Below are 13,381 nucleotides of genomic sequence, written 5' to 3' on the forward strand. Positions count from 1 at the left end.
CTCCTTCCCCCCCCCTCTCCTTCCCCCCCCTCTCCTTCCCCCCCCCCTCTCCTTCCCCCCCCCTCCTTCCCCCCCCTCCTTCCCCCCCCCCTCTCCTTCCCCCCCCCTCCTTCCCCCCCCCTCTCCTTCCCCCCCCTCTCCTTCCCCCCCCTCTCCTTCCCCCCCCCTCTCCTTCCCCCCCCTCTCCTTCCCCCCCCCTCTCCTTCCCCCCCCCTCTCCTTCCCCCCCCTCTCCTTCCCCCCCCCCTCTCCTTCCCCCCCCCCCTCTCCTTCCCCCCCCCCTCTCCTTCCCCCCCCCCCTCTCCTTCCCCCCCCCTCTCCTTTCCCCCCCTCTCCTTTCCCCCCCTCTCCTTTCCCCCCCTCTCCTTTCCCCCCCCTCTCCTTTCCCCCCCCTCTCCTTTCCCCCCCTCTCCTTTCCCCCCCTCTTCTTCCCCCCCCTCTTCTTCCCCCCCCTCTTCTTCCCCCCTCTCTTCTTCCCCCCCTCCTTTTCCCCCCCCTCTTCTTCCCCCCTCTCTCTTCTTCCCCCCCCTCTCTTCTTCCCCCCTCTCTTCTTCCCCCCCCTCTCTTCTTCCCCCCCCCCTCTCTTCTTCCCCCCCCCCTCTTCTTCCCCCCCCTCTCTTCTTCCCCCCCCTCTCTTCTTCCCCCCCCTCTCTTCTTCCCCCCCCTCTCTTCTTCCCCCCCCCTCTCTTCTTCCCCCCCCCTCTCTTCTTCCCCCCCCTCTCTCCTTTCCCCCTCCCCCCCCCTCTCTCCTTTCCCCCTCCCCCCCTCTCTCCTTTCCCCCTCCCCCCCTCTCTCCTTTCCCCCTCCCCCCCCCTCTCTCCTTTCCCCCTCCCCCCCCTCTCTCCTTTCCCCCTCCCCCCCCCCTCTCTCCTTTCCCCCTCCCCCCCCCCTCTCTCCTTTCCCCCTCCCCCCCCCTCTCTCCTTTCCCCCTCCCCCCCCCCTCTCTCCTTTCCCCCTCCCCCCCCCTCTCTCCTTTCCCCCTCCCCCCCCCTCTCTCCTTTCCCCCTCCCCCCCCTCTCTCTTAAATGTACTGTGATGTCTGGCTTATAGTTTAAATGTTATATTAAAGCCATCACTAAGTTCAATTAGGCACACTTCCCATTGCTTTATTTTAAATATTTGCTGAATATTATGTAGGGTGCTGTAGATTCAAGCAAGAATAATGTTAATTTAGAGCTACAAAATGCAGTTTGCATAGAGTCCAGGAGATCATAAAATAACAAATAGTTTAAAATTCTCAGTATATGTAGTAATGCATAAATTTGTAATTGTACTAGGATTGTGTCTATAATTAGCTCTATGGTGATTAGCTCTACAATGGATTCTACTAGCTTTATTAAATCTAAAATGGATGCTTAGGGACTCTCACCCTACAGCCAAACATCTATGAGCTACATTGTGCATTTTATTTTATTGTGGACTGAATGCAAGCTGTTACAGCGCAGGCTTTTTCCAATATCCCTTTTCTATGCAAGGGGTTTGATGACCTCCTCAGCAGATCAGGTTTCTTACAAACTTAAGTCTGTCTTTATTCCATGTAACACTGAGTTAGCTTGCCCCTGGTCAAAGAATTAATCTCGATTTATGGTGGATTTCTGATTGGAAAATGCATAGAATGCCCACTATGTTGCCCATCAATTTGCCAAAGATATTGCCATTAAACCACTCTGTACAGGTTAATGTACTTTCTAAATGTGTTCTTAAATAAAACTCAACAGGAGCACAAATGAGAAAGATGGTAAATGACGCTAAAAGAGAACTGAATCCATCCACAGATGGTTAATATACCCTTCTCAGAAAGCTGCCTTTTTACAATATTATTGCATCAACTTACCCAGTCTGTAGTCTCAACCTGCACTTTTTTGGGAAACATTGCAAATGAGATTCTTGAGCCTCAAAATCCCACTGAGCCTATTATGTCCTTGCCAGAATGAAACCTCTGATCTAAAGCCATTTTTTCTTTTGAAGCCGTCAAACAAAAAATGTTATATAGAATATACAGCATAGAAACAGCCCATTCGGCCCAACTGGTCCGTCAATGTTTATACTCCACACAAGCCACCTCCCACCCCTCTTCTAACCCTAGCAGCATAACCTCCTATTCCTTTCTCCCTCGTGCTTATCTAGTTTTCCCTTAAGTGCATCAATGCTATTCGTCTCAACTAGAGCAGGGAGGTTATGTCTGAACTGTATGAAACACTAGTTAGGCCACAGCTAGAATACTGTGTGCAGTTCTGGTCACCACATTACAGGAAAGATGTGATTGCACTAGAGAGGGTACAGAGGAGAGTTATGAGGATGTTGCCTGAATTAGAGAATTTTAGCTGAGGAAAGATTGGATAGAACATAAGAATATAAGAATTGGGAACAGGAGTAGGCCATCTAGCCCCTTGAGCCTGCTCTGCCACTCAAGATCATGGCTGATCTGGCCATGGACCCAGCTCCACTTACCTGCCAGCTCACCATAACCCTTAATTCCCTTATTGGTTAAAAATCTATCTATCTGTGATTTGAATACATTCAATGAGCTAGCCTCAACTGCTTCCCTGGGCAGAGAATTCCACAGATTCACAACCCTCTGGGAGAAGAAATTCCTTCTCAACTCTGTTTTAAGTTGGCTCCCCTGTATTGAGGCTGTACCCCCTAATTCTAGTCTCCCCGACCAGTGGAAACAACCTCTCTGCCTCGATCTTGTCTATCCCTTTCGTTATTTTAAATGTTTCGATTAGATCACCCCTCGTCCTTCTGAACGCCAACAAGTAAAGACCCAATCTACTCAATCTATCATCATAAGGTAACCCCCTCATCTCCAGAATCAGCCTAGTGAATCGTCTCTGTACCCCCTCCAAAGCTAGTATATCCTTCCTTAAGTAAGGTGACCAAAACTGCACGCAGTACTCCAGGTCCGGCCTCACTAATACCCTGTACAGTTGCAGCAGAACCTCCCTGCTTTTGTACTCCATCCCTCTCGCAATGAAGGCCAACATTCCATTCGCCTTCCTGATTACCTGCTGCACCTGCAAACTAACTTTTTGGGATTAGATCAGTTGGGAGAGCGTTAGACTGAAGATCTTAAAAAGGTCCCTGGTTCAATCCTGGGTTGCGGCAATATCTGGTGATTTTTCAAAGAGTTTCATGCACAAGGACCCCCAGGTCCCTCTGCACCACAGCATGTTGTAATTTCTCCCCATTCAAATAATATTCCCTTTTACTGTGTTTTTTTTCCCCCAAGGTGGATGACCTCACATTTTCCAACATTGTATTCCACCTGCCAAACCTTAGCCCATTCGCTTAACCTATCCAAGTCTCTTTGCAGCCTCTCTCTGTCCTCTGCACAACCTGCTTTCCCACTAATCTTTGTGTCATCTGCAAATTTTGTTACACTACACTCTGTCCCCTCTTCCAGGTCATCTATGTATATTGTAAACAGTTGTGGTCCCAGCACCGATCCCTGTGGCACACCACTAACCACCGATCTCCAACCCAAAAAGGACCCATTTATCTCGAGACTCTGCTTTCTGTTAGCCAGCCAATTCTTGATCCATGCTAATACATTTCCTCTGACTCTGCTTATCTTTATCTTCTGCAGTAACCTTTTGTGTGGCACCTTATCGAATGCCTTTTGGAAATCTAAATACACCACATCCATCGGTACACCTCTCCACCATGCTCGTTATCCTCAAAGAATTCCAGTAAATTAGTTAAACATGATTTCCCCTTCATGAATCCATGTTGCGTCTGCTTGATTGCACTATTCCTATCTAGATGGGCTGGGTTTGTTTTCTTTGGAACAGAGGAGGCTGAGGGGAGACCTGATTGAGGTCTATAAAATTATGAAGGGCCTGGATAGAGTGGATAGGACAGACCTATTTCCATGAGTTAAAGTAGTCAACAAGCAAGGGACATAAATTTAAAGCAATTGGTAGGAGGTTTAGAGGGGATTTGAGGGGAAATGTATTGTGTGGTGGGGGTCTGGAACTCACTGCCTGAAAGGGTGGTAGAGGCAGAAACCCTCACCACATTTAAAAAGTACTTGGATTTGCACTTGAAGTGCTGTAACCTACAGGGCTATGGACCAAAAGCTGGAAAGTGGGTTTAGGCTGGATAGCGGTTTGTTGGCCTGCGTGGCCTCCCTCTGCTGTAAATTTCTGTGATTCTATAACTACTCCTTGTGGTCGTGAGTTCCACATTCTCATCATTTGTAAAGAAGTTTCTTCTGAATGCCCTATTGGATTTATTAGTGACTATCTTATGACCCTAGTTTTGGACTCTCCAAGTGTAAACATCTCTACGTCTACCTTTTCATTATCTTAAAAACGTCACCCCTTAGGCTTCTCTTTTCTGGAGAAAAGAGCATTAAACAACACCCCAACTCTGGAGCAGCATTACAGACTGCTCAAGGCTGAGGTCCAACAAAAAAAACCTGGGACCTAAAGAACAGGTGGTGGATGGAGAAAGCACAGGAGATATAGCAGCTGGCCGACAGCCATGATGTGCGAGGATTCTTCATCGTAGTCAAGGCCACCTATGGTCCAAACACACAAGGTCCCACCCCACTGCTGTGCAAGAACAGGGAAACACATCAAGGACACCGAGGCAGTCAGGGCACGCTGGAAGGAGCACTTGAAGATCTCCTCAATCGAGACTCTGCCTTTGACTCGAGTGTTCTCTACTCCATCCTGCAGCATGCTACCCGCCACCACCTCAGTAAAACCCCAACACTGCATGAGCTAGAAAAAGCCATAAGACAGCTTAAGAACAACAAGGCTACGGGAGCGGATGGAATCCCTGCTGAGGCACTGAAGTGTGGCGGAGAGGCACTGCTGGCACGATTACATGACCTCGTCTCTCTCACCTTGGAGTGAGGAGAGCATGCCGGGAGATCTCAGATGCAGTGATCGTGACCATCTTTAAAAACGGGGACAAGTCTGACTGGCAACTACAGAGGAGTCTTCCTGTTATCAGCCACTGGGAAAGTCATCACTAGAATACTCCTCAACCGTCTTCTCCCTGTGGCTGAGGAGCTCCTCCCGGAGTCACAGTGCGGATATCGTCCCCTACAGAGCACAAAGGACATGATTTTTTGCAGCACCACAGCTGCAGGAAAAATGCAGGGAACAGCACCAACCCGTGTACATGGCCGCCTTCGACCTTACAAAGGCCTTTGACACACAACCGCGAGGGTCTATGGAGCAACGTCCTTAGTTTCGGATGCCCCCAAAAGTTCGGCACCATCCTCCGCCTGCTCCACGACGACATGCAGGCCGTGAACCTTACCAACGGATCCATCGCAGACCCAATTCACGTCCGGACCGGAGTCAACAGTGCTGCGTCATCGCCCCAACCCTCTTCTCAATCTTCCTCGCTGCCATGCGCCACCTCAAGTCAACAAACTCCCCACTGGAGTGGAGCTAAAATACAGAACCAATGGAAACCTGTTCAACCTCAGGTCGAGCTACAGTATGCGGACGACGCCTGCGTCTCCGACATAGAGGCTGAACTCCAGGACATAGTCGACGTATTTACTGAGGCGTACGAAAGCATAGGCCTTACAAGAAACATCCGTAAGACAAAGGTCTTCCACCATCCTGTCCTCACTGCACAGCACTGCCCCGCAGTCATCAAGATCCACGACGCGACGTGGACCATTTCCCAGATGTCGGGCGCCTCCTATCAGCAAGAGCAGACATTGACGACGCGATTCAACACCGCCTCCAGTGCACCAGTGCAGCCTTTGGCTGCCTGAGGAAAAGAGTGTTTGAAGACCGGGCCCTCAAATCTGCTACCAAGCTTATGGTCTACAGGGCTATAGTAATACCAGCCCTCCTGTATGGCTGAGACGTGGATCATGTACAGCAGACACCAAGTCTCTGGAGAAATCCCACCAACGGTGTCTCTGCAAGATCCTACAAATCCCCTGGGAGGACAGACACACCAACGTTAGCATGCTCAACCAGGCCAACAACCCCAGCATTGAAGCACTGACCACACTCGACCAGCTCCGCAGGGCAGGCCACATCGTCCACATGCCAGACACGAGACTCCCAAAGCAAGCGCTCTACTCGGAACTCCTTCACGGCAAACGAGCCCAAAATGGGCAGAGGAAATGTTACAGGGACACCCTGATAAAGTGCAACATTCCACTGACACCTGGGAGTCCCTGGCCAAAGACTGCCCTAAATGGAGGATGTGCATCCGAGAGGGCGCTGAGCACCTCGAGTCTCGTCTCCGAGAGCCTGCAGAAAACCAGTGCAGGCAGTGGAAAAAGCGTGCGGCAAACCAGTCCCACCCACCCTTTCCCTCAACGACTATCTACCCCATCTGTGACGGGGACTGAGGTTCTCATATTGGACTGTACAGCCACCTAAGGACTCATTCTAAGAGTGGAAGCAAGTCTTCCTCAATTCCGAGGGACTGCCTATGATTTTTAAGTTACACACGTCAGCCAAATGCTGCATCCATTATCATTGTGAATCCTTTATCGTGTAACTTTGGGGACAGCTACCCTATCTTGGCCATGCAGTTAGTGCCTCTGGTCTGTCGCTTTGCCATTCAGTAAGGGCTTGGCTCAGTTGGTAGCACTTTCATCTCTGAATTATTAGGCTATGGGATCAAATCTGCTTCGGGACTTAAATTGCTACATTAGTGCTGTACAAAAAGTGTGCTGTTCTTCTGGCGGTACCGTCCTTCCACTGAAATATTAAACTCCGATCCCATCTGCTGGATCAGGTGGATGGTAAATGCCCCATGGTACCCTTTCAAAGCGCAGGGATTTCTCCAACAAATATACTTCGCTCAACCTACACCACCACAAGCAGACTAACTGGTCGTTCTGTTTGTCAGATTTCGCTATGTGAAATGGCTGCTGCATTTGCCGAATAACAGTAACTGCAGAGTGTACTTCATTCTATGTGAAGCAATGTTTGAGTCTTGGTAAGCTATTAATTTTGTTTTTCTCTCTCATCCTCATTATTTGAACTATGCAAAATCAGAAGTTACTGTTTTTGTCAAATGTTATATTCCTCTATCAGTAGATATTGATGTGTTGAGCCAACAAGTGTTGGACACCATTGTCTGTACCTTCCCATGAGCATTCATGATGTAGTCTAATCTGAGGGTAATATAAATGGAATCTCTGCTATTACCTGTGCAAATTCAATTTAATCATAATTGACAGCCCTATCTTAAAAGGAATTAAGGGTTTTAAACAAGTTGCTCTTGCTGTGTTCACTTATTAGATTTCTGAAGGTTGTTCAGACTGAACAGCCCTTGAGGATTTGGCTTGCATATTTCAAGTGACTGTTTTGTCATGAGCTCGACAAGAAGAGAAGCCATAGTATTTGGCCCCCACCGTCGTCTCCTGTTCCCTAGCCACAGACTCCATCCCCCTCCCTGGCCACTGTCTCGGGCTGGACCAGACTGTTCACCCATCTCCACCCCTGCCTCGGTGCTTCTGCTGAAACTCTCATCTATTCTATTCTATTTTTCTTCGAGTCGATTATTCCAATGTTCTCCTAGCTGGCCTCCCATATTTCACCCTCCATAAACTTGAGCCCACCCAAAACTCTGTTGCTTGTATCCTAACTCGCACCGAGTCCTGTTCACCCATCATTGGCACCTGATCCACCAACACCTCAAATTTAAAAATTCGCATCCTTGTTTTCAAATCCTCCATGGCCTCGACCCTCCCCATCTCTGTAGCAACCTTCAGCCCTGCGACCAATGTTCCCGTTTAGCAACGCAGCTGTCTGAAGCTCCCGCACAGGCCACTTGCTGCTTTCTCAATGGTAAAATTGTGCATATGCAGAAGTTTGAATGAGCCGCTCACCCAAAATATTAAATGGAACATTACCTACAACCCACATGCAACAGTGTTCCTCCAACTCTGGCTTGTTATGCATCCCCCACTCCCTTCGCCCGACCATTGGCAGCCGTGCCTTCAGCTGTCCAGGTCTTAAGCTCTGGAATTCCCTTTCCACCTCTCCATCTCCTCCTCTGACTTAAAATCTACCTCTTTGGCCACTTATCCGAATTTCTGTTTCGAATGGCCTTGCTACAGTTATACAGGGTATTGGTGAGGCCACACTTAGACTACTGCATACAGTTTTGGTTTCTATATTTACAACTCTGGAGGAAGTTCAGAGAAGGTTCACTAGGTTGATTCTGGCGACGAGGGGGTTGATTTACAAGGAGAGGTTGGGCTTCTACTCATTGGAATTCAGAAGAATGAGTGGTGATCTTATCGAAACGTATAAGATTATGAGGGGGCTTGACCAGGTGGATGCAGAGAAGATGTTTCCACTGATGAGGGAGACTAGAACTAGGGGGCATAATCTTAGTTTTAAATGGGCGGCCCCTTACTATGAGATGAGGAGGAATTTCTTGAGGGTTGTAAATCTCTGGAATTTGCTGCCTCAGAGCTGTGGAAGCTGGGACATTGAATAAATTTAAGACCGAGATATAGACAGTTTCTTAACCGATAAGGGATTATGGAGAGCAGGTGGGAAAGTGGACCTGCGTCCATGATTGGATCAGCCATGATCATATTAAATGGCGGAGCAGGCTCGAGGGGCCATATGGCCTACTCCTGCTCCGATTTATTTTGAAAAAGAGATGACTTCTCCCCGGTGTCCGAGCCAATATTTATCCCTCAACCAACACCTAAAAACACATTATCTGGTCTTTATCCCATTGCTGTTTGCAGGAACCTGCTGGCTGCAAATTGGCTGAAGCGTTTCCACATCACAACAGTGACTACACTTCAAAAGTACTTCATTGGCTGTAAAGCACTTTGGGATGTCCTGAGGTTGTGAAAAACATTATGAATACTTGGTGTCAATTTTTTTTGTTTGATTACGCTCCTGCGAAGCACCTTTGGATGTTTTAGTACGTTAAAGATGCTGCTATAATGCAATAAGTTGTTCCATTATTTGCTAGTCTATTTCGAGAGACAGGCTTGAAAAGGGTAAATTAACTGGTTATGGATTGTATTTTTGGAGGCATTTTTATATAGTTTGTACAAATTGTATAAATCAAATTGATGTTTGTTTAGTTAACGTGATATTTTCAGTAGAGACAATGAATGCAGTGTAAATTCCCATGCCCAATTTAGTTCAGTTATTTAATTGTACGACCCAGGTAGTGTTCTCTCGGAGAGCAAAACGCAAAAGATACAGATTTTGTATAATTGAAGGGCACAATCCGCTCGTAGGGAAAAAAAGCAGGCATTTTAAAAGAAAATGTTTGGAATGGCCGAACAGTAATAACTCTTGTGCATGATTATAAATAAACTGTGTATAGCGATGGTCTAGTAACACTGACATTTTAACCTTTCATTCCAGACACTCGTACAGTATGCTGGGAAGTGGAAAATCTCTGAGGATCCTTTGCCTTTGTTGGAGGTGTACACTGTGGCCATACAGAATTATTCCACAGCACGGCCTTGCCTCACTGCTGAGTGTGAGAATGTATGCTTTGTACTTGACCGACTAGCATTGTAAGTACAACCAGCAGCTTAATTCTATACAGGAAATAGTTCTGTAATCTGTGGGTAACATTTACACCTCTGATATTTAGGCAGAAAATCTTGCAACTGAAATGCTATACATTATGCAGAACAGTCTGATTTATATATTTGAAACAGTTGGATCTATGAAATGTGATTAAAAATTAATTTATGAACTAGACTATTGGTGATTATATGCAAAGTAGTCACCAGGTGGTGGTAGTCTTTCCATGTGAGCTTGGACTATTAACAAGTGACGTGCTTCTATATATAAGCAACCTCTTCCATGCTGCTTCATTCCTCAGTTATTCTAAATATTTAAAAACTTTGTAATGCTACCATTTCCCATTTTTAAATTTAATTTAGATTTTTTTTTCTTATCCTCTACTTTGTATTTGCACGATGGTGGCAGAATCACAAAAATACATTCCATCCACTGACATTTATGTATGTAAAAAGAAAAAAAATCCCAAGAGCAGACTGACCTGATACTTAAATACGTAATATCTCAAGTCTCCAGTCTTCCATACAACGCACATCAAGTATTCAATATGTCTGCAGCACAAAACAATCTGAGCTTTTTCCAATTAATTATTTCGGAGCCAAATCAAAGTACTTCACTATCCACTTCAATGCCTCTTGCCACACCACGCTCAAACTTTGATACGATTATCTTCTGTCTCACCGTGAGCAATGACACGCAAGATCCACTAATGCGTTGTCAAAACCAGGCTGGGTATAGTTCAGCCTTTAACCTATTGGCTGCATCTGCTTCCAGGCTCCACAGGATTACAAATGGAGGGGAGGGGGGCGGTGGGGGGAGAACTGGAAATTCTGAAAATCAGAAATGAAAACACACAATTCTGCAAATGCACGGCACAGTGCACACTGGTCAATACCTAATAGCAACAAATCTTACGGGCATAACCCTTCATCAGAAAACTGTACAAAGGATTATACTTGAAAGATTAATGTAGTGCTTTACTGACTGACCTGCACTGTAATCCCAGCATGTATTTTTTTGTTTGAGCATCACAATTGTGATTTTATCTTGTGTTCAATCTTGAAAACTGGGTCATACTACAGGTGGGTAGGCATGTGCAACGCAATCTGTTCAGCTCAGCTTGGCTGCTATGCAACGATAGCAGAAGTGCTCTTTTCCATGAGAATCTAAAGTCCAAATCTACTGAAATTGTTGCTTTCTTTGGTTATTTCCCCTGTCACATGGTTGATGTAAAAATTACATTGATCCACTCACTGCTAGCCTTCAATCTCTTAATTTATAACCTAGATTAGGTATTTAACTGATAGCAAGGCTTTGTGTAATTCTATGGTGTTTCTGCTCTTTTTTTTAAACTATTAGCAATTCACAATCTGGTAGTAATGTTGGGAATGAGCTGCTTTTACTGGTAATTGTCAATATTTCATTACCTCCTTTTTATCCTAAATGTTGACTTGTACCATCCAGCCCACAATATTTCCCAATGATTTTATTTCCTGTTAGCTATTAAAGCCTGTTTTTATGTGTATCTGTAGAGGATTGCTGCAATGCTCAATTTAGCCCATTGAAGCATGGAATACTAGTTCGATATTAAAAAATGTTACGCAACAGCCTGAATGATTTTAAAAGCACCAGCTTGATTGCTTCAACGTGGTCTGGATCTTTTTCAAAGCAATAAGACAAGTTGGAAATTTTGGCTTTATTAAACACAGCTGTTGAGTATATCCCACCAAAATGAAAATCTATTGTACAGAATTGTTTGGCTAGTTTAAAAATTGCGTAACCAGGATTGCATAATAGTATGCGTAACTTTTTAAGTAAAAATATGAAATGTAAAATTATAGGTAATTTTAAGTTAGCAAGAGATTTCTTACACACACTTTCTGTTTTGACCTTGTATTCAGACTCAAAGGAAATTGACGATTCTCTTTGTAAATGAATTTTATCCATATATTGGCCCTGAAATTGCGGTGTCTGTCGAGTACGCAGTCATAATCCCTTTTGAAATGCTCTGCAAGGTCCAGATTTCCTGAACTTGCGATTGAAAGGCCATTTGTGGGGGGTCTGAAATTGCCCACGTAAATTGCTGCAAGCAGGCATCAGCGTAAGGGGATATCTCGGCCTTAAATTAAACATATCCAAAATTATGCACATAAACTTTATTAAATGAGTTTATGCAAATATTGGTCCAGATTACAGTTTTAATGTGCAAAATTATCACAATGTAATTTGTATTGAGTTTGGAATGATGGTAATAAAATTCTGTTAATTGTATCATTTTTACATTTCGGGATTCTGTTGCATATTAGGGGATTCCCTTCATAAATGATTTCAGTGGCATTCTCCTTTGTCATTGGCTTCTGAACCGCCTGCGTCCCCGGGATCCGTGGACCATTACACGGCCCTCCACCTCCAGGCCCGAGACCACAATTCTTCGCAGCCTGAGCGGCTGCAAGTAATTTTGTAAATATTTCGTGGGCCGGAGGCGTACTCCCAAGGCATGCCTCCGATTGCAATTTGTAGTAGCCTTCTAAACACAAAATATGTCAAAAGTGGGAAAAGTCTAAAGAATTTTGAAGTGTTAACTTCTCCACATTTTTACAAGTTTTGTCTTGTAACTTTTTAGCTTGCCATCATTGGATTTAAAAAGACATTAGGCATTGACTGGCTTAGGGTTAGTGTATCCAAATGAATTGAAAATGTGCAGGAGTCAAATGTTGGAAAATATGGTTGTGCTTTAAGTTTACTGTTGTCTCTTTCAGCTTGTCACTCCTCCCCTCTTTGATTTAACTTCTCATTTTAAGCTATATGTTTTGATTTCTATCTATTAAATGGGCAGCCCCTTATTCTAAGACTATGTCCCCTAGTTTTAGTTTCCCCTGAGTGGAAACATCCCCTCTGCATCCACTTTGTCAGCCCCCTCATATGTTTCAATGAGATTACTTCTCATTCTTCTGAACTTCAATGAGTATAGTCCCAATCTACTCATCCTATCCTCCATAAGTCAACCCCCTCATCTCCTGGAATCAACCTAGTGAACCTTCTCTGACAGCCTCCAATGCAAGTATATCCTTCCTTTAAATATGGAAACCAAAACTGCACACAGTACTCCAGGTGTGGCCTCACCAATACCCTGTACAATTGTAGCGGGACTTCTCTGCTTTTATACTCTTCCCCCTTGCCATAAAGGCCAACATTCCATTTGCCTTCCTGATTACTTGCCCTACCTGCATACTAACGTTTTGTGTTTCATGCACAAGGACCCCCAGGTCCCTCTATACTGCAGCATTTTGCAATTTTTCTCCATTTAAATTATAATTTGCAGTTCTTTTTTTTTTCCTGCCGAAGTGGATAACTTCTCATTTACCCACATTATACTCCATCTGCCAAATTTTTGCCCACTCACTCAGCCTGTCTATATCCATTTGCAGATTTTTTTTTTGTCCTCCTCACAATTTGCTTACCCACCCATCTTTATCATCAGCAAACTTGACTACATTACACTCTCTCTTCATCCAAGTCATTAATATAGATTATGAATAGTTGACCCAGCACAGATCCCTGCAGCACACCACAAGTTTGCCAACTGGAAAATTACCCATTTATCCTGACTGTTAGTTAACCAATCCTCTATCCATGCCAAAGTTTACCCCCAACCCAGTGAGCTTTTATCTTATGCAGTAACCTTTTATGTGGCACCTTATCGAATGCCTTCTGGAAATCCAAATACACTGGTTTCCCCCTTATCCACCCTGCTCGTTACCACCTCAAAGAACTCCAGCAAATTTGTCAAACATGATTTCCCTTTCATAAAACCATGCTGAATCTGCTTGATTGAATCATGCTTTTCCAAATGTCCTGCTACTGCTTCCTTAA

The 13,381-nt window shown here is 45.1% G+C and overlaps 1 protein-coding gene across 1 annotated transcript in view; it reads left to right on the plus strand.

Moving 5' to 3' along the window:
* znf292b (zinc finger protein 292b) overlaps window positions 1-13,381 on the plus strand; it is a 199,323-nt gene that overhangs the window by 53,758 nt on the left and 132,184 nt on the right. Inside the window, exon 2 of the mRNA XM_070890009.1 lies at window positions 9,341-9,495. Coding sequence (XP_070746110.1) covers window positions 9,341-9,495 — 155 coding nt within the window. The remainder of the gene's footprint in view (window positions 1-9,340; window positions 9,496-13,381) is intronic.

The sequence above is a fragment of the Pristiophorus japonicus genome, chromosome 9 (genome assembly GCF_044704955.1).
Source record: "Pristiophorus japonicus isolate sPriJap1 chromosome 9, sPriJap1.hap1, whole genome shotgun sequence".
NCBI classification, from domain to species: domain Eukaryota; kingdom Metazoa; phylum Chordata; class Chondrichthyes; family Pristiophoridae; genus Pristiophorus; species Pristiophorus japonicus.